Source organism: Labrus mixtus, chromosome 3 (genome assembly GCF_963584025.1).
Source record: "Labrus mixtus chromosome 3, fLabMix1.1, whole genome shotgun sequence".
In the NCBI taxonomy this organism is placed as follows: domain Eukaryota; kingdom Metazoa; phylum Chordata; class Actinopteri; order Labriformes; family Labridae; genus Labrus; species Labrus mixtus.
In genome coordinates this window covers 26,432,656-26,451,899 of record NC_083614.1, presented here as the reverse complement: position 1 = coordinate 26,451,899, position 19,244 = coordinate 26,432,656, and the positions used below count along the sequence as shown (strand labels likewise).

General features: G+C 39.5%; 2 protein-coding genes across 2 annotated transcripts in view; one reads left to right on the top strand and one right to left on the bottom strand.

Moving 5' to 3' along the window:
- LOC132971987 (complement factor H-related protein 2-like) overlaps positions 1-19,244 on the top strand; it is a gene marked incomplete at its 5' end in the record, with an annotated part of 30,166 nt that overhangs the window by 5,682 nt on the left and 5,240 nt on the right. Inside the window, one exon of the mRNA XM_061034817.1 lies at positions 11,662-11,673. Within this exon, the coding sequence (XP_060890800.1) occupies positions 11,662-11,673 (12 nt within the window). The remainder of the gene's footprint in view (positions 1-11,661; positions 11,674-19,244) is intronic.
- LOC132969134 (complement factor H-like) lies at positions 12,053-16,664 on the bottom strand. Its single transcript, XM_061034310.1, has 9 exons — positions 16,484-16,664; positions 16,013-16,192; positions 15,634-15,739; positions 15,297-15,373; positions 14,739-14,930; positions 14,400-14,588; positions 13,576-13,770; positions 13,132-13,311; positions 12,053-12,382 (listed from the first exon to the last, which is right to left on the bottom strand). The coding sequence occupies exons 1-9, from the start codon at positions 16,551-16,553 to the stop codon at positions 12,189-12,191; spliced, it is 1,383 nt and encodes a 460-aa protein (XP_060890293.1). The 5' UTR covers positions 16,554-16,664; the 3' UTR covers positions 12,053-12,188.

The window sequence follows — 19,244 nt, the reverse complement described above, 5'->3', positions numbered from 1 at the left end:
AAAGTCTTGTCATCTGTTTCGGCGCAAGGGATACACCTGTTTCCATCGGGTAACAGCTTTCATTAATGAACAATTACAAACATCGGGCCAACTCCATGGGTACAGATGGCTGTACACAAAATGCAAGGAATATGGATTACACGCCAGGAAAGAAGACGTACGTTTAATCCTGAAAGAACTTGACCCAAGAGGTGTCGAACTCAGAAGAACAAGACGGCTGCATCGCCGAAGCTACTTTGCCAAAGGACCCAATTATATTTGGCATCTGGACTCATACAACAAACTGAAGCCATTTGGCATCTGTATTAACGGCTGCATTGACGAATTTTCGCGGAAAATCGTCTGGATGAATGCATTGAATTTACAACAAGCAGTGACCCCAAAATAGTTGGAGGCTACTACATGGAGGCAGTCGAGAGACAAGGGGGGTGTCCGAGGATTGTCAGAGGCGACCGGGGTACGGAGAATGTCAAAGTCCGAGACTTTCAGCGTTTTCTCCGTCGGAATCTACAGGACACGTCTGCTATCGACAGCTACATTGAAGGGGCAAGCACGGCTAACCAGAGGATAGAGAGCTGGTGGGGCTTCCTCAGAAGGGAATCACTGGAGTTTTACATCGCTCTGTTTGTTGATCTGAAGGAACGGGGTTTGTTTGACGGTGCTTTTTTGGACAAATGTCTAATTCAGTTTTGCTTCATGGCCATAATCACTGCGGTCAAGCCAGCCGCTCCTCAAGTTTACATGGTGAAGTGAGCCGCCCCTAAATTTTGAGTACCCACGTATTCTGATCTTCATGGTAAATGCTCCGGACTGCAGAGCGAGCAGGAGTAACAGACAGAGAGAGCAATTTTGACCCGTTATTAATCTCCTTTTCCAGACAAAAAAAAATCTTCCATAAGTAGAAAATGATTCTGATATGGGTGGACTTAGTACGTCCTAGACTACGTGCACAGGTACTATGAAGTACTTTTACTGTGTACTTTTTGAGAAATCCATTGACAAAGTCCCTTATAAATCACGATAATGAGTCTTTTTTTATGACTTTGATGTCTTGTAAAAAGAAATTCTTCCATAAGTAGAAAATTATTCTGATATGGTTGGACTTAGTAAGTCCTAGACTACATGCACAGGTACTATGAAGTACTTTTACTGTGTACTTTTTGAGAAATCCACTGTCAAAGTCCCTCATAAATCACGATAATGAGACTATGAATACACGTTTCATACACGTATATATCTCATAGTCAGTTTTATGGTAAGACCTAGGCATTTAGCACTTCACTTCATCGCTCCCTCTCTCTGCTCGCTCTGGAGTCCGGAGCATTTACCATAAAGATCAGAATACGTGGGCACTTCAAATTTAGGGGCGGCTCACTTCACCATGTAAAAGCGAGGAGCGGCTGGCTTGACCGCAGTCCATAATCCAGGTAAGACAAAAATGTACTATCATGCTGTGATGTTTTTTTTAAACTTGTTTCTATTTTAAAGCCTTCCGTGTTTCTAACCAATTAGCATATTTCGTTTTTAGGCTATATTCATGTAAATATGATGAGTGTTTAGGGGCTAAAAATGTCATGTGAATTGTGTTAGATGATGATAATGCATATCCATTATTTATCAAGAACCCCACCACTAATAATTGTGTGATTGTCTTCTGTCAAAAGGCCCTCCAATGTTTCTAGTTCATGGTGGGCCTTAGTCCTGCATGCTTTAGAAGTTTCCCTGCGCCAACACACTGATTTGAATCATTACCTCATCATGTTGATGATGTGTTTTAGCAGGGAAACCTCTGAAACATAGGGCAGATGCCCACCAGGACCAGGACTAAAAAAAAGCAGCTACTGGCTGTCCTGTGTTTTCCAACAAGTTAAGGGCCGATGTCTGTGACCAAAAACAAAAACCAAGGCAATAATACAAATAACAATTATGGTATACAGTGTTTTCCACTGAAGCTCTTACCAGTTGAGAACACACAGCTACAGATCATTTTTAATCACTCAAAATGTTGAATTGGAATTTATTGTATACGTTAATCATACAATATGTTCCTGAAGTTGAAACAGGGTAGGCTTAGTGTGGTAGAAAATATACAAGGTTCAGTATTTAATGATCACAGTACAAATTATTTTAACATACAGAGAATGTACTATTTGGCCTAATCAGTTCACTTTCTTGGCTGTTTTGATTATCGTGAATTAAGGTTTCATTTAAAATGTTATATTTTATCTAAGACCCACATGACAATATCTAATTGAATGACTGATATCACTTGGTTTTCTTACTTTCTCAAACACTTTTTATGCAGGACAACTTAAATGAGACCACACGTGTTTGGGATTCGCATGTCATCAGACCATCAAAGAACGACAGAGTACCAAGTGGTCGACCCAAAATTATGTACATGTTCCCAGAGCTCTACGGAACCAATGACTGCCTTTCCCCAGCAGAAAGAGCCGATGTACAGTTGTGTCGGAGTAACTGTACATTCCGACCAGCAGTGCCATGTGACATAGACATTTACAACATCTGCAACATTCTGATGGTGGAGTCACAGCTGCATCTTCCAGCCGATGCTTATCAAGCCTTGGATTTGTACCTGCATTTAAGGGATAAGATCAGATCCTCCCTCTAATTTGGGTTGAAACTGCACGTGTATACAGCTGAGCAAAACGTGCTAATTCTCCACTAGTCCGAAGTGATCTTTGGGACTTTGGACTATGTTGCCCAGGAGAAAGGACTGATCTTTGGCTGTGTGCTAAATGCATTAGAGACAGTGACAGATATCATGAACATAAACAATATTACTGTGGGGCATTCAAAGTTGCACCTACCAGTGGTTCCTTGTAGAGAATATTTGTGCCTACATTTGGTAAATGACTTGAAAGTACCAGATTTTTTTTGTAAGTTGTGGTGAAAGTATACACAAAGTGCTATATGTATATGTGAGTGTTGTCAATCTTTACTTGCCTTTACATTAGAAATACAACAAATGAAAACAACTACAACAACAACAAAAAAAAACAAGTGGATATGAATGAGGCAGTGAACTATTTTATTGATGAACAATATTCTGCCCCTGACCGCAGCATATTTCCATATGAGGCTCCAAGAAAATTAGCCATGGGTAGCAATTTGGAAAGTCAAGCCCAACAGGCACAATTTTGTTAAATGCAGACATGTATGTCTTTCTGGATAACAGTGAACACGTAAACATGATGTGACATGTGAAAAAAGTGTTAAAGTATAAAGGAACACCTTTCTTACTCATTAAACAATAAACCTCACTTTTGAACAAAGTTTCAACCTCTGTATGTTTACACATCTACATGCATCTAAATACAAATTGCAATTTACAGCAGGTTCAACTAATATTTGTTTTTTTCCCAAGCTATCTTGTTTTGTAACCAATGATGAAACAGCGCAATATTTTTCAGCTTTTACCAGTACAATACTCACAGAAGCTCTTACTGTACAATGAGAGTATAATATCAATCATGAATTTGCACTTGACTAATGTAATAAAACTACAAAAACATTGTACTTCTCTACTACAGGGAGATGGGTTAAGATCAAATAAATCACATGACTGGACATGATTTATTTGATCTTAACCCATCTCCCTGTAGTAGAGAAGTACAAAGCCTTCTCACTCGAAGGCTTTATCATCTGGGCCACTTTCTTGTTAGTTGGTCTCTTTGATTCATAAAGTTCCATTATGTTGTTTTTGGTAATGAGTGCTGACATGGCATTGTAAATAACAGAGTGGAAACAGTCAATTATGAACTTTGGCTCTTGAAGAAGAGCTTTCTGTGCCAACCTTAAAATAGCAACATGCATGTTGTCTTTAGAGGGCAGGTTGTGTGAGCCCATTCTTGAGAAGAGGTCCAGCAAGTCTTCTTCGTCAGTTTCATCCATGTTGCCCTGTAGTGCTTTTTCAACAGATGCTCGCTCAGACACTGAAACAAATCTGAAAAATGACATCATCAAGAGTTCTTCATCCACTGCACTAACTCCTTGACAACAAGCAAGGATAAAAGATGGTGAAAGTCTGATGGGTATGATATTGTGGTCCAGGTATCCTTTTAACCAAACTCTCCCAATAGCTTCCCATTCTTTCTCTGAATAGTCGGGTCGCAGCCTGGGCACTCTTTCATCTTCGCCCTCGCACTGTTCCAAGAAATGCTCCCAGAAAGCAGAGTACACATCTCTTGACACACCATCACTGTCCACTGCTTTCTCATTTGTTAGCTCCATTTTTAGATTAACATTCAGTACTTGTGGGTCCATGAAGATATTCAGGACATCTTGAACTATGTTTACTCGTCTTAATGTCACATGGTGGATTTCTTTTTCAAAATGGACAGGTGATCCTGGAAGACTGTTTGATGTTGCAGGTCCATCATTGAGTGAAGAATGCTGCAAGATTTAAAAAAAAAGTAGTTAGATGTGATTATTTATGAATTAATCAACGGAAAGAAAATAAATTAGCAACTTTGACAATGAATGCATTGTATCATTTAAGTTACTTCTATTATGACATTGTTTATTAGTTTGCAGCTTTATATCAAAGTGAACCAAATGTGTTTGAGTTTTGAACCTTGTGTTTGATAGAACAAGTAATCTAAACCCATTAACTCAGAAATCAGGGGAACCGGTGATGGCAGTTCATATTTTTTGGACATTGTACACATAAAATTGAGTCTGACATTAATTGATCATGAAGATACATTTTTTTGCAGCATTTTTCCAAAATATCTTAGTTTCACACTGTACCTGCATAGTGTTGAGGTCATGTGGATTCCAGGGAAGGGTGGAGTCTTGGTCAATATTATCACCAACAGATGGGTTGTTTTCAGACGGGTCCATACTTCATAGTCTTCAATAGATTCCTGGACGGCAAGGGCAACAGAGGAATCTGACCCATCATAGAATAACTGGTCTGCATCTCCATTTGACTCATGAATTAAAGAGTCATCTTCAGATTCATGCCTGCTTGGTAACTGACGGGTATGACTGCCAACGTTATCTAAACATACTGAATTCAGAATCTCTGTGTTACACATCTCAGGAGATGATGGTCTTGCCTGCCTGCTTGGTTCCCCAGCCTGTTGATTATGAAATGAGAAACATTACCTCAGATGTGTTTATGATTTATCTAACCTGAGCCATTATGGCTACTTTCACATACATGAGATGAAAGAAACCTTAATTTCAACAGTTATGTTTACGAATATTTACTTAATATGGCATCAAATTCAAAAACTTTACCTACTTCCATAAGCTCAGCTCTGGTTTAAATTTAGAATTGATGTTGGTTTGTTTACAAGAACAAAATCATTTAGCCCCTTAAACTCATTTACTGTATGTGTCCTGCAGATGGAACTTTATACCACTAGAGGTCCCCATGTCTAGAGTTTAAGTTAATCCTGCTGCAGACTTGGTTTAACTGAGGTTTAACTTAAACTTGCACGCCTAAATCATTGTTCCAACTTGTTTAAATTAAATTATTGAGTTCCACTGTTTTTAGAGAGTTAAATTGGACAAACAAAATAAGGACTAGTATAGTCTAATTGGAAGCATTCACTGATATTAATTGCTTTTTAATTAGAATGTTTAATCAGTGATACATGTATTTTCAGACTGCATTATTGGATAACCATGTGATGTTTACTGTATGTTGGGAGAACTGGTGAAACACAGGTGATATGTATATGTCACTATCTGTAAATGCAGTTATTTCTGTTGAAAATTACGCTTTCATTTCTTTCATCCATCAAGTCACTTGATATTAGATCTGAACCGGAAGATCTGTCTGGCTGATCCACTTGTTGATCACTTGCAGGATTCCAGTTATATCTTTTGGTTTTGGTCCTCAATGATTGTCTCAGCTTCCTCCTGGTCTGTAAAGACATTAGCCAGATTAGACAGATCAGAAGATTATGGGTCAAGTTAGTGCTGGAAGAGGCAGTCAAACTGTTCTAAACAAGATATTTTGTACTTTTTATTGCACAGCAGTGAAAGGAGAAGTTGGGCACATATTTACAAATTGTGTTAACAATTCTCGAGCATGTGCAATTCTATCAACCACATAAATTGAAACAAACTCATGTTTCAAATAGATTGGATATAATGTTTAGACCATATTGTTAGTCTCAGTGATAGTACAATAGGTACAATACACAACCCACAGATAGCAGGCTGAACAGCTAAGGTATAAGTCATATTAAATGAGCTACAATTGAAAAACAATACAAAATAAATGCATTATTTTTACATCATATATCAAAGTCATTGTTTCTTAGGCTGGTGTGACAGAACTAACAAATCCCATCACCCATAAAGACGGCGGTAAGTTATGGAATTCATACGAAGAGAAAAAATGTAAAACAGCATTTGCAAGACAGCTGTTCATGAGTCATTTTCAGCCCATGTTTTAAGCCTTAACAGAAGAATTTAACTGCATTAACTAATTACTTGGTCATTTTCATATATCAGCAGATCATAAATTGGGATAAAAAATGAATCCAACACCAACAGTGCTAAATCGGCTCCTGTGTTGAAACATAAAGTATACACCTGGTTTACACTTGCTTCCAGAAAGGCATAATCCAGAGCCTCTTTAATACATGCATTCAGTTCTTCTAGCATGTTTTGGGACATAGTAAACCTACAGTACACATATATCCAGAGGTGTAGTGGTGCCTAAACAAGTGGGTATATTGTTGATTTTTCCCCAAAATGTTTTTTTTTTAAGTGTCCCATCCAGCATAGGATAAACGCCCTCTGTTATAAACACTGACATGTCTGACTGCACTTGTATATTTAGTTCACCAAAAAAAATGGCCTTATGTATTTGGACATTGACACTCAGCATCGGCTGGTTGACTTAAGTAAGGATTGTTGTGAAATTACCATCAGCCACAGAAAAAGGAGCAGACTTTATTATTTTAACCGGCCAACAAACTACAGGCTGAGGCAACAACAGAGTGATGCATTTTGAGTGAACTATTCCTCATTCATAGCTGTGTTGGGGGTAATGCGTTACAAAGCAATGCACCACTCTTATCTTATTACTTTTTAGTTGTAACAAGTTACATAAAACATTTGTTTTGCATTTCAAGTAATCGGTTATTATTTAGAAGTGTGTATACCGTAAGGAGAATGAAAAGTAAGTGGGTATACTCTATATAGATACCTGCATATACAATCCACTAAACCATTTCCTCTAGTTATGATGTTAAATATAATATTTGATTAGATATGACAGAGGGAAATTACCTTCACTGGCCTGTTCTCTGTGGGCTCGAAGTCCGAAGATGAGTCAGACAAAACGATGGAGTCATCTTGAGGGGAAACTTCTTGCTTTTTCCGGGAGCAGGTGTAGATGCGTAGCATTCGTAGATTAGTCTGTTCGTACAGCTGGTTCACTGTGCTTTCAAGGGGTACTGTGGTGTGACTAAAAAGCCGAATATCAAACTTCAAGTCTTCTATTGGTCCTTTAGAAGAACGTCCATTTGGGAAAAACAGGCCTTTACCAGTCTCCAGGAGCTCTCCCATAGTGACTGTCTTCTGGACAGAAAGATGTTTCCGCCTCCATGTCTTGTTCGCACCTGATGATAATCACCGTCATCAAAGTGAAGCCATCCCATTTCAACCCGCCGGGTGTCTTTGGCTGCATGTCTATTCCCAACAGACTGACATGCTGTGTCCGGCCGGGCATCAGGAGTTTTCTGTTTTCCCCGTAGTCTGTCTCTTATCTTCTGCATGAGAGCAGACTTAACTGTTTTTTCCTCACCCGACCTTTCGTTTGTCACAGTTCTCTGCCGACAAAATGCTCTGAGTGCAAGCCGGTCCCCATACCTGACGATATACTGTCCTAACTCCTCATCAGTCATGACATTTATGACGTTAATGTCAATCTGAAAAATCAGAAAATATGTCAGACGTTTGACAAACTACACATTGTACAGGCTAATGCAGCTAACGTTATATCGCTTTATTAATAATAAATAATAAGAATAATAAGAATACATTTTATTTAAAGGCGCCTTTCAAAACTCTCAAGGTCACCTTACAGAGCAGAGATTTAAAAAAACAACGATAAAATTAACATTAAAAAACACAAATGTACAGGATGTAAAGGAGTTATGAGAACGGGTGGAGAATGATCAGACTGAATATGCCTAAATAATGAATATGTTTAAAAAGATGTGTTTTGAGATGAGAGTTGAAAATGGAGAGAGTGTCGATATTACGGATTTGTGGTGGGAGGGAGTTCCAGAGGTGGGGGGCAGAGCGGCTGAAGGCCCTGGACCCCATGGTGGACAGGCGGGCGGGTGGTGCAGTGAGTTGATTGGAAGAAGAAGACCTGAGATTGCGGGTAGGTGTGTTGATGTGCAGGAGTTCAGAGAGGTAAAGTGGAGCAAGGTTGTGGAAGGTGATGCAATGTTTAACCGGGAGCCAATGAAGCTGCTGTAGGACAGGGGTGATGTGATTAACAGAGGGTGTTCTGGTGATGATGCGAGCGGCAGAGTTCTGGACCAGTTGAAGTTTGTGGATGGACTTGAGAGGGAGACCAAACAGAAGGGAGTTGCAGTAGTCAATGCGGGATGTAACCAGGGTGTTGACGAGGATGGCAGTACTGCTGGGAATGAGGGACGGGCGGAGGCGATTAATGTTACATAGATGGAAATAAGCAGACCGGGTGACATTATTGATGTGAGCTTGGAATGATAGTGTGCTGTCTAGGATGACACCCAGACTCTTAACCTGAGGGGAAGGAGAAACTGAGGAGTGGTCAATAGCCAGAGAAAAACTGTCAAGTTTGGAGATTGTTGATTTGGTGCCGATGAGGAGAAGCTCAGTTTTGTCACTGTTTCATTTGAGGAAGTTGAAGGTGAACCAGGATTTGATTTCTTGCAGGCAATCAGTCAGGGAAGTGGGCAGGAGGGAGGAGGTGGGTTTGGTGGATAGGTGGAGCTGGGTGTCATCCGCATAGCAATGGAATTGGATGTTATACTTACGGAAGATATGGCCAAGAGGAAGGAGATAGATGATGAACAGAAGGGGGCCCAGGACAGAACCCTGAGGAACACCGGTAGTGACTGGAAATGGCTTGGATTTGAAGATTCCGAGTTGAGTGAACTGAGTGCGACCAGAGAGATAGGATGAAAACCAGTGCAAGGGTGTGTCAGTGATTCCAGTGGAGGCAAGTCTGTCAAGGAGTGTTTGATGGTGAAGTTTCAGGTTACATAATTTACATATTAAGCAATACTACAGGTCTGGCTAGCATTAGCTGGCTAGTTATTGGCTAGAATTTTACCTTACGAGCATGAAATGAGTTAACAGCAGGGTCATTTACTTTATCATCAGTTAGCTGGTTAATAGTGCTTTCAGGTATATTTCGGGTTTTCAGCAAAGTAAATAAATCCACCTCTGCCTCCATACTGCCTAACAGGTTATGCTAATTGGTCTGTTACCAATCTGTGAGCTGGAGCTGTCCGAAAGAGTTTCAGGTGCGCACGCGAAAGTTTCTCGTGCACACTAGAAAACGTTCTCGTGAGCACGCGAAACTTTCTTGTGCGCACGCGAAACATATATTTTTATTTTTTCTGCCAATGTCCCTTTAGGGGCTCCGTACTTTACTTATTGTGTTTGCAGAATGTAATCGTGCAATGAAAGCAAAAACAAGTGCCAGACAATACAAAGCATATAAAACAAGTAGGACTCAAGAAAACAAATGAGCCAAAAATAGGAACAGAAAATGGAACATAGCTTAGCCTAAATGTTTTGTATGCTACATCCCATTTACTCTGATTTCCTCCATTTCCTCCTAAAACTGTCCACTTCTAGATTTAACATCCTCTTTGAAACCATGCAGTTGACTATCTTGTTTCTCTTCCTAACTCCCTGGTGATGTGTGCCATTATAAGAAGCATTTAGGAATAGAAATACTTTTAGTATTTTAATTATCTGTTAATATCCATGCAGTTTTTAAGTTAATATTGATGTTTTGTTTTCTCTGTTTGTTCTATTTTTTTTCTAACTTGTGAGCTATGGGACACTCCTGATCTATCTATCTATCTATCTATCTATCTATCTACCTTAAAACACAGGACAACATCTTAACATTACCTGTGCCCAGTAGGGGGCAGTATCGGGCATGTTCAGGGTGGTATGGCCGTAAGCTGATGACGACAGGAAGAAAACGGTTAAATTTCAACGTTTAAAAGATGACCGCATTTGACTCTGAAGCCCGGAAGAAACCAGAGCCACATTTATACCTCTAGATAGATCAAAGTGTGGATGGCTTTGAGGCACAAACCAGGCATTCAATAAAAATATTGTGCAGGGAGACTCTTATCATTTTGTTGTGAAGATTTGTTCAAGGTCAGCGACAGGATCAAAAGCCAAAGAAGGTGAAAGCTTCTCATCGTAAAGACACAGGAGTATTTGTTCTTGTGATTCATATCTTTGTGGCTGAGTAAATGTTGCACAGATTAAAGATGTACTGTGCAGTGCAAACACATATAGTTGAAATAAAAACAGTCTAAGAAATATGGACACGGCTCAGTCCTCCCTTAACCCCTGACACACACACACACACACTCACACACAATTATTTGCGTCATGTTTCTTGTTAAGTTGCAGGAAAAATAATCAAAGACTCTCTGGAAATTTCATATCAAAGGTCAAGGACATAAATATGCTTTCATATGACATGGTCAATAATTTGGTTTTACTTTGAAAGGGGACAAAAAATCTGTTGAATCAAGTTTTTCAGATGTCTCTCTGGAGAAAAGAAAGCGGTAATTTACAGTAACTTGGAGTCCATTGTTTCATTATTTATTTTAGAATTGTCATAGCTTTATTTTGAAAACCAAAGCATTCAGTAGAGAAAAGAAAAGAGTTAAGTTATGTGTCATTATTAAGTGCTTCACTGTTTTAAAAATCCTTATCTAATGCTCTTCCCATGGTTAATCTTTAACATGTTTGTCCAGCAGGCTCAAGTCACTTCCAGTCAACCAAAGCTTTACTGGCAACAGTGTCATCATACCATCAAAACAAAAGGTGAAGAAGAACTTAAGTTAAAGGAGACCTTTTCTTTTCTTTTGATTTATAAATTTAGTAAGAAATTACTTATTCATCCTTCAGCCAGCTTCTGTGTGTAGTTTTTAATTTAGAGGTGATTTTATATGGTTTAAAGGGATAGTACACACATTAATATTTTACATTGATGTAAAACCAGGTGTTGTCCCTGTGGTTACTGCACTGCAACTTGTGTTCTTGGTGATGACCATAAGCTGATGTCAGCAACCATGACATCACTAGATTTGGTGGCAATTTTTGTAAAAGTGAATAACGATCACTTCAGCTCAGCTCACTCAGACTGCAGGATAATCGGGCCGATTTGAGTTGCGATTCCCCCGTCCCGACAATCTAGGAGGGTGCTCCTGACTCGAGGCTGAACCAACTATCTGCCCCGATTATTGTGTAGCGTGAGTGGTATAAAGATCCGATCTTAACCTCCCTGATCCGCTCAGAGTGCATTGGCGGCTGCCCCGATAAATATCAAACATGTTTGAGAGTAAGATTTAAAATCTTGACGATTACGTCATGAAAGGATCAGGTGTAAGCTTGTGTGATTACAATAACCGCGAGAGACAAGGGAGGGTAGTCGTAATGGCGACAGGCGACAAAACGCAACCCTTACAGGTCTGATGGACTTCTCAAATGTACATGACAGTTAAAATCTTACCTCCAGCTTTGTTTGAAGAACTGACAGTCCATGAAGTCCGCCTCTCCCCAGCCATGTTATGTCTTTTCTGTATATGAAGTCTCTCGTTTGATTCAATGCTTTGCTTTGGCCAACACAGATCTCTCTCAAATTGTTTCACTAGTTTGCTCGACCCCTGGTGCTCCACCTCCTGCTTATTGAGACAGGACGATTCAACAGCTTGTGATTAATCTCCCTCGTTCTCTCTTTCTATAGGAAATATGAATATAGTGTCTCTCTTAATTAGTACTTGATTGAAAGAAGAAGAAAAGCAACTGAGTGAACACTGATTTTTATTCAAATTGTCACAACCAAGACACAAAAGAATCAGAAGAAGTTCATTTTGAGAATATCTTTTATCCTGCCTGCTGTGTCCTCTAGTTAATAATGTAAATTCCTCAAAACAAAAACTTTACTGGCAGGAGGGAAGTTGCATAACACCATCATTACAAACTTGACGCATACCCAGTAAACTGACACGTTGTCTTCCATAGTTACAACTGAATGTTAGTCCCTCATCATGACGTGCATACAGCTTCTCGTCATTAGAGTAACTGAAGTGAATATTGTATCTATTCATGATTTCTCTGGTCACAGTGCAGGGCCCTGTAAGACATAACAGAAAAAAACAGCATTATGATTATCCTAAAGACTGCACAGCATACTGTTAATAATTACTGCTAGGTCTGGTTACAAAATATTAGAGCCCGACCGACATGAGATATTTGATCTGTATAGATGGCTATAGATATAACCATTTGTTACTTTGATCCCCCAAAGGCAGTTATCAAACACTTGTGGAAAAAGTATATAATGAAGAAAAGATGGTCACTTGTATGTGCGTCACCGCTTGACACTCTGGAGAGTGATGATGCTTGTTGTAATCCATATAGCGCCCTCTGCTAGTGACAGAGAACTGCTAGTGTGATACAATGAATTTAAATAAAAGGTTAGTGACCGGTGAATAAATCTAGTAATATCGACTTATTTATGTGATAAAGTTAGCCAATACCAATAGTCACTGAATATGCTAATATGGCCCGTTATTATCGGCTTGTGGATTAATCGGTCGGGCTCTACAAAATATAGTGATAGAAATCGAAGAACAATGGTTGGACCAATGTGAGGGAATAAAGAAGGTCAGTAACATATTCTGTTACAAAACTTAACATTTAGAGCACAAGTACGAGACACAAAACTGTCAAAACAGATAGCCATTACGTTAGCTGCACCATTTTCAAGTTAAAATATTGATATCTTGCTCCAGTGATGTGATGATTTCATCGCACAGGTCAGGATGAGGATATATCATATTTGTGCTATACAGAAGGAAATTCTGGAGGATAAAAACTTACTGAGGCATTTCATCTGTCCAGTCCATTCACCATTGTTGCAGGTTTTATAAGGTCTGCCATTCATGGTATATGAACTCTGACAGCCATACTCAACCCACTCGTTGTGTCTGTACTTAGAGTGGGCACTGTTCTTGGTGTCTCCATTTGCAAGGGGTGGTGGTCTCCCACAGCCTTCAGGAGCTGCAGGAGCATAAGCAATAACAGAGAAAATGCAAGTTAATTACCATTTTATCCAATTATGACATATTTTCCTTTCAAAAACCGATATCAGACGTAAATAGGAAGTGACAGAAAATTTTGCAACTACATTTTGTGGCCTAAGGGTAGGGTGGCGGCACTCCGAGTTTGCATCATACTTGAGGAAACACCTGAAAGTAGGCCATGGATCATCTTTTTTCAACATTTCCCCTTGGAGTAAAAAAGATAAAGAATAAGTTGACTTACGTCCGCATGTTGGGAACTGATCACTCCACTGTCCGCCAGCTAAACATTCAACCGTCTTGTTCCCTCGAAGAACGTGTCCGTGCCGATTGCTGGGACATTCAAAGTTAATTTTTTGTCCTTGTCTTACTTGGTTGTTAGGTGGTCGAGGAGGGGTGATGCGTATGCCGGGTGGTAACACTGTGAACTTGCATCTGTCTGTCATGAGGGAAAAAGCCTGTTAAATCAAAAGGTCTTTGACATATAAACTGTAGAATAAATATTCATTAAAAAATGCTTTTAATTGATTAGTCACATGTTAAAACGTATTTTCTGCAACAATATTTTGGTTTGTTTGGATTTGACTCCCCTCTCATGAAGATGAACCTTACATGAACCCTGGTTCAGAGCTAAACTGTAACTGACAGTTAAGGCAGAAAAAGGAGAAGGCATTTAGGAGTGGGGTCAGGGAGAGGTTTAGAGAGGCTAAATTCACCTTCAACAGGGCGCTGAGAGAAGCCAAGCGTCTTTACTCTGAGAAACCGCAACAACTGTTCTCAGAGAGACACCTGCTCAGTCTGGAAGGGTCTCAGATAGCTCCCCATGCAGCTACAAGCCTAACCCCCCCCCCCCCCCCCCCCCCCACTCTGTGAGTGACATGTGCCTGGCCAACAACCTGAACCAGTTCTACTATCGCTTTGAAAGACAAATGGGACAGCCAAGAAGTGCTGATATTCAGTCCAACATCACTGCCTCTCATGTGATTGTTAAAAATGTTGAACATGAAATCTGCCGTTGGAAAAGAAACACACATGAATTGGATTCACTTCCTATGGAAGTCAACGTACCAGTACATGTTGGAAAGGCTTTATTCCACTGCCCATTTTGTAAACATTCGATGACTTCTGGCCCCTCCAGTGAGTATTGATCATCGCATTGGAACCGTAGATTATGTCCAACGTTAACGGTTTTATTTGCAATGATTGGTCCAGTTACAGTGAGACGGGGATCCGTCTCGCCAACAGTACAAGTTATATCTGCAAAGAATAAAACAGATGTAATCAAATTAAAAACTAAGTTTCAGTGGACTTGGGGTTTTACATGCTCTATGTTTGTAAATGTATGCAGTCATTTTAGTGTATTTACACATGCTCTAGAATTAAGTATCACATAATTATTTTTTGTACCTTCACAAGTGGGAAATGGATGGTCCCACTCCCCTTCATGACCACATATCAGCACTGAACTGCCGTTAAGATAAGTCCTAGGATCATCACAGCTGAACGTGAGGAAACGGTCAGGAAGTATGAGCTCTTCATTTTCATTAAAACCTTTTACTGTAATCCGTCCATCTGCAGACGGATGCTCACAGCTCACAGCTGAGTGAACACAGGGAGGTAGATAAAGGAAAAGAAAAGAGAACGATTGATTGATTGATATTAGAGAAGTGGCCATTTTCTTCTTAAACGCTGTTGTGACGTTGTAGTGCTGTATTTCAGGTTATTTGGTTTGACAACAGCTAACATTACCATTCAACCTCCTTTGAGCTAACATTAGCTCCTGACACCTTCCTTAATGTATTGTTGTCGCTGTACAATTTCAGACAACATTTTTCATAGTGTCGGTTGTGCTGTGTACGCTGAGCCTAAGTCCTCCCACAGCAAGGAGTGTGAAATCTCATTGGCCAGAACTTTTTTTTTTTTTTTTTTTTTTACAATTTTGTTGCTGTCGTTTTCAAGACTTACGACCACATATTGGCACGTGATTGGTCCATCTGTCCAGCAAACATGTCCTTGTGTCATCCTTGCTCACCATCTGATACCTGCAAAGTGATAAAACATTACTGGATTAAAACCATAAATCTGAGTATTTACCTATTTACCAAGGGGGTACAAACAATGTGTCAGGTAAATACTGCCATTTGTGCCCTCATATATCTTGTTTGTTTAAGTATTGGAACCTCTCTGTGACACTATTGCTCAGGTGTTTGACAACATAATGTGTTAAATTTGGATATGGTTGTAATTACAATCTTACCATTTGTTTTCTAGTGTGTCTATGTGTTATCGTAGGTCCACATACCCTCTATTACAAAAGTATTTGATCGTTGTTCCAAAAACAAAGTCTTCACCCTTGATTATTTCATAGTAGCCGTTGGGAGTATCATCAGGAAGTTCACATGGCTTTACTGAAAGAGAAGAAGAAGAGGACTCATCAAGTGAACATTTAAAAGTGAACGATATTGTAAACCTTTTTTTTCATATACTGCATATATTCACAATAAATTGTAATATTGGAAATGTGTCAGTAATCTTTAAAAAACTTACTAACAAAAATCAAAATTGAACTGATGTTTAAAAAATACATTGAAATAAAGCTTTTAAACAATTCACTTGTGTTGTAAGTTGACTACCCCGGTTAGATCGCCCCAGGAGAACAAAAGAATCAACATTTAACTTACAGTAGCAGGTTCCTTCATGGACTGCTATCCAGCCGCCTTCTGAGCACACATATCTGATGGGGGGACCTGATATATATCCTGTTTCACAAGTAAAGCGAATCACATTTCCTTGCTGATATTCATCTTTTTTGGTGTTGTCTGAGACATGGGCGTGAGGAATATCTGGGAGCTGTGAACAGTCTGATGAGAGACAGAATGGAGGAACAAATTAGTTATTGGACATTTCTTCTCAACAGCTGCGTGCTACAGACGCAGAGTTTTCCCCAAACTGTAAGACTGTTAGATCTTTTACAACTGGGTAATAATACTTGAGACAATGCAGTGCATATGTAAGTCAACCATACCTCTGATTAACACTAGTCCTTAAGATTATATCAAAACATACAATTATCATTGATATCATTCTGATCCACCCCTCTCTCTTTTTAAGTTAAAAGCTGCAAAGCAAATATTTTAAAAAGTCTGTCTTACCGTTCTGTGACAAGGAAACTTTAACATTCCCCCACAGCTGGAGAAACAAAAGGATAACAGTCGATCGCATTTCCACCTACAGCCGAGCAGTGATACGCACGAGTGTAGCCTTTATGATAAGCTCTGTTTTCTCTGCTCAGTCCCTGTGTGTGTTCCCTCAGCTGCAGCACTCTGGGAGCACTGAGGGTTGCAACATTGGACTGCCTAGTGGGATTGCACAAGCCACATGGACACAACATGAGGCATAGAAACACACAGCGATACTGCACTATGCAGGAACTTTACTTAAATCTTCGAAAGAAGTTTGCTTTGCAACTATTATATAAATGATGTAACCTTATGTGTTTTAAAGGACACACGTCAGATAGCATTTATAATCAAATACATTAAATAACACTTTAACCAGATGGCACCAAAAGTTCAAGTTAAATAGAAATGCTGAATGTTTGTTACGTTTGTGTTTGCAAACATTAGGCTTCCAGTTAGCAAACAGATTTCAATATTGCTGGAACAGAGCTGGTACAGTACAAAGTTCATTAGAAAAAAATCCCCCCATGGAGCAACCAGTCAATGAAGCAATTAGATTAAAAGTCACTGACTGAGCAAGCAAAAATAAGTTTTATGTCAACATGAATGATTCATGTTTAAAAAAAAAACAACGCTGCTGTGAACACATGAGACTGAATTCCTTCAAAAGACGTCACAGTAACTTGTTGTTCTCAGTCTGAGGACATTAAAAGATGAAAAAGTACCAGTGTTAAAAACAGTCTATGCAACTAAAACCTGGCAGAGGATGGGTGATGGGGACAAACCGGACCTAAGCACGCTTACCTCTTGTACATAACGTCGTAATACAGCACATGCATGGCTTTATGTTATGATGACGCGTGCTCAGTTTACAAACAGGTGTCTGCACATCAGAGAACAACACAGAGAACATGACAGATACTTTACTGACTTTGTGGCTTATTTTGAGTCATTTTAATCAGATACAGCCATAAATACATTTAAAAAATAAAAGTGACGCGCTGTAAACTTTACCGCGCCCCCACATCAGAGAACATGACAGATACTTTGTGGCTTATTTTGAGTCATTTTAGTCAGAAACAGCCATGAAACTCTGGATTTCTTCATAATAAAGACTGTCAACGTTGTTCACCTGCGTGCTTGTGCTCGTGCAAGTCTGACTGTTACAATCATAAAAAGGTACAAAACACATTATTATAGACTAAGCATGACATTAAGAACAAATGTACAAAACATTCCTAAAAATCAAAAGAAATAGAAAGAAAACAACAAAAGAAGAAGAGTCAGAGGTTTAATCTGGATTTAAAACCTTTATAGTTTTGTTTAGGTCTCAAGCTTGTTTAGTTTTAATATCAGTGATAAGTGTTAAGTTATCAACTCATTCATTCTGTCCCTTTTAATGACACACTAAACACAGCACTTTGTTAATCAACGAAGCCATTTGGAAAGTAATACAGCCTGATTTGCATACAATTGCCAGGACTTCAGGCAGCGGAAGGTGTTCCCCCTGTAGTCTAAGCCTATAGCAGCATTCTGTAACTATAGGAGGTGGCCCATACCTACACCAGCCCTAACTATAAGCTTTATCAAAAAGGAATGCTTTAAAGAGGACATATGATCCACCTTTTCAAACAGTCTCCTGTGGTCTAAATGAAACATCTGTGCTGTGCTTTGATCAAAATATAACATGAATCAAGCACCAGAGGAGGTTTGTGACCCTGTATAAACCAGCTCTCTCAGAATGCTCCATTTTGGTGTGTGTGTCTCTATAAATGCAATGAACCCCCCCTGAGTTTTCCCGGTTTACATCCCTCCTCTGTAGCGAGAATAAAAATGGCGGACCTGCTCTAAAGTTTAGCTCTAGGCTGGGGGTGGAGTCCATGGGTGGAGATACAAGGGGAGGGGAGGGGATTTTTTCCCACTAGCCCACTGTGATGTCACAAGGAGAGCATTTTTCTCTGTGTTGTTAGACTTATGCAGACCACAAACAAAGGACTGGATGGATTTATTTCACAATTAACGTGTGAAAAATTTGATTTCTAGATGAAAGTCTTAATGTTACAAGATAAAGTTGAAATACTACGAGAAGAACGTAAATTCACCATAATTCACCAGAATAGAGATTAAAATAGTAATTTAATAAGAATAATAATAAGAGTAGAGAACAATTTTGGGGGCGCCAGCATGGCTGTAACCTGCTTTGAGGACAAGGAGGTCAGGACCTGGGTCCAATCAATGTATGAAGCACTAGATGGCTTTTACTTTGAAAATATTATACAAAAACGCTACAAAGTCACAATGCCTGTGTTTCTGGCTGCGCTTCACGCACACCCACTGTCTACTTGAGGAAAAAAAAAAAACTCTGCAGGTGAGCAGAGAGAGAGAGAGAGAGAGAGAGAGAGAGAGAGAGAGAAAGAGAGAGAGAGAGAGAGAGAGAGAGAGCAGTGTCCGCTGTTGAGTCTCATTGAATGCATCTGTTTCACTGCTCCCAGAGTGCTGCATTTGAGGGAAAACACACAGGGACTCTGCAGAGAAAACAGAGCTTATCAAAAGGGCTACACTCGTGTGTTTCACTGTAGGTTGAAATGCGTTTGACTTTAATCCTGTTGTTTCTCCAGCTGTGGGGGAATGTGAGAGTTTCCTTATCACAGGATGGTAAGATGGAATTTTTTTGTTGTTGCAATTTTTAACTTAAAGAGAGAGGGGTGGATCAGAAAAGGGACATTCAAAAACA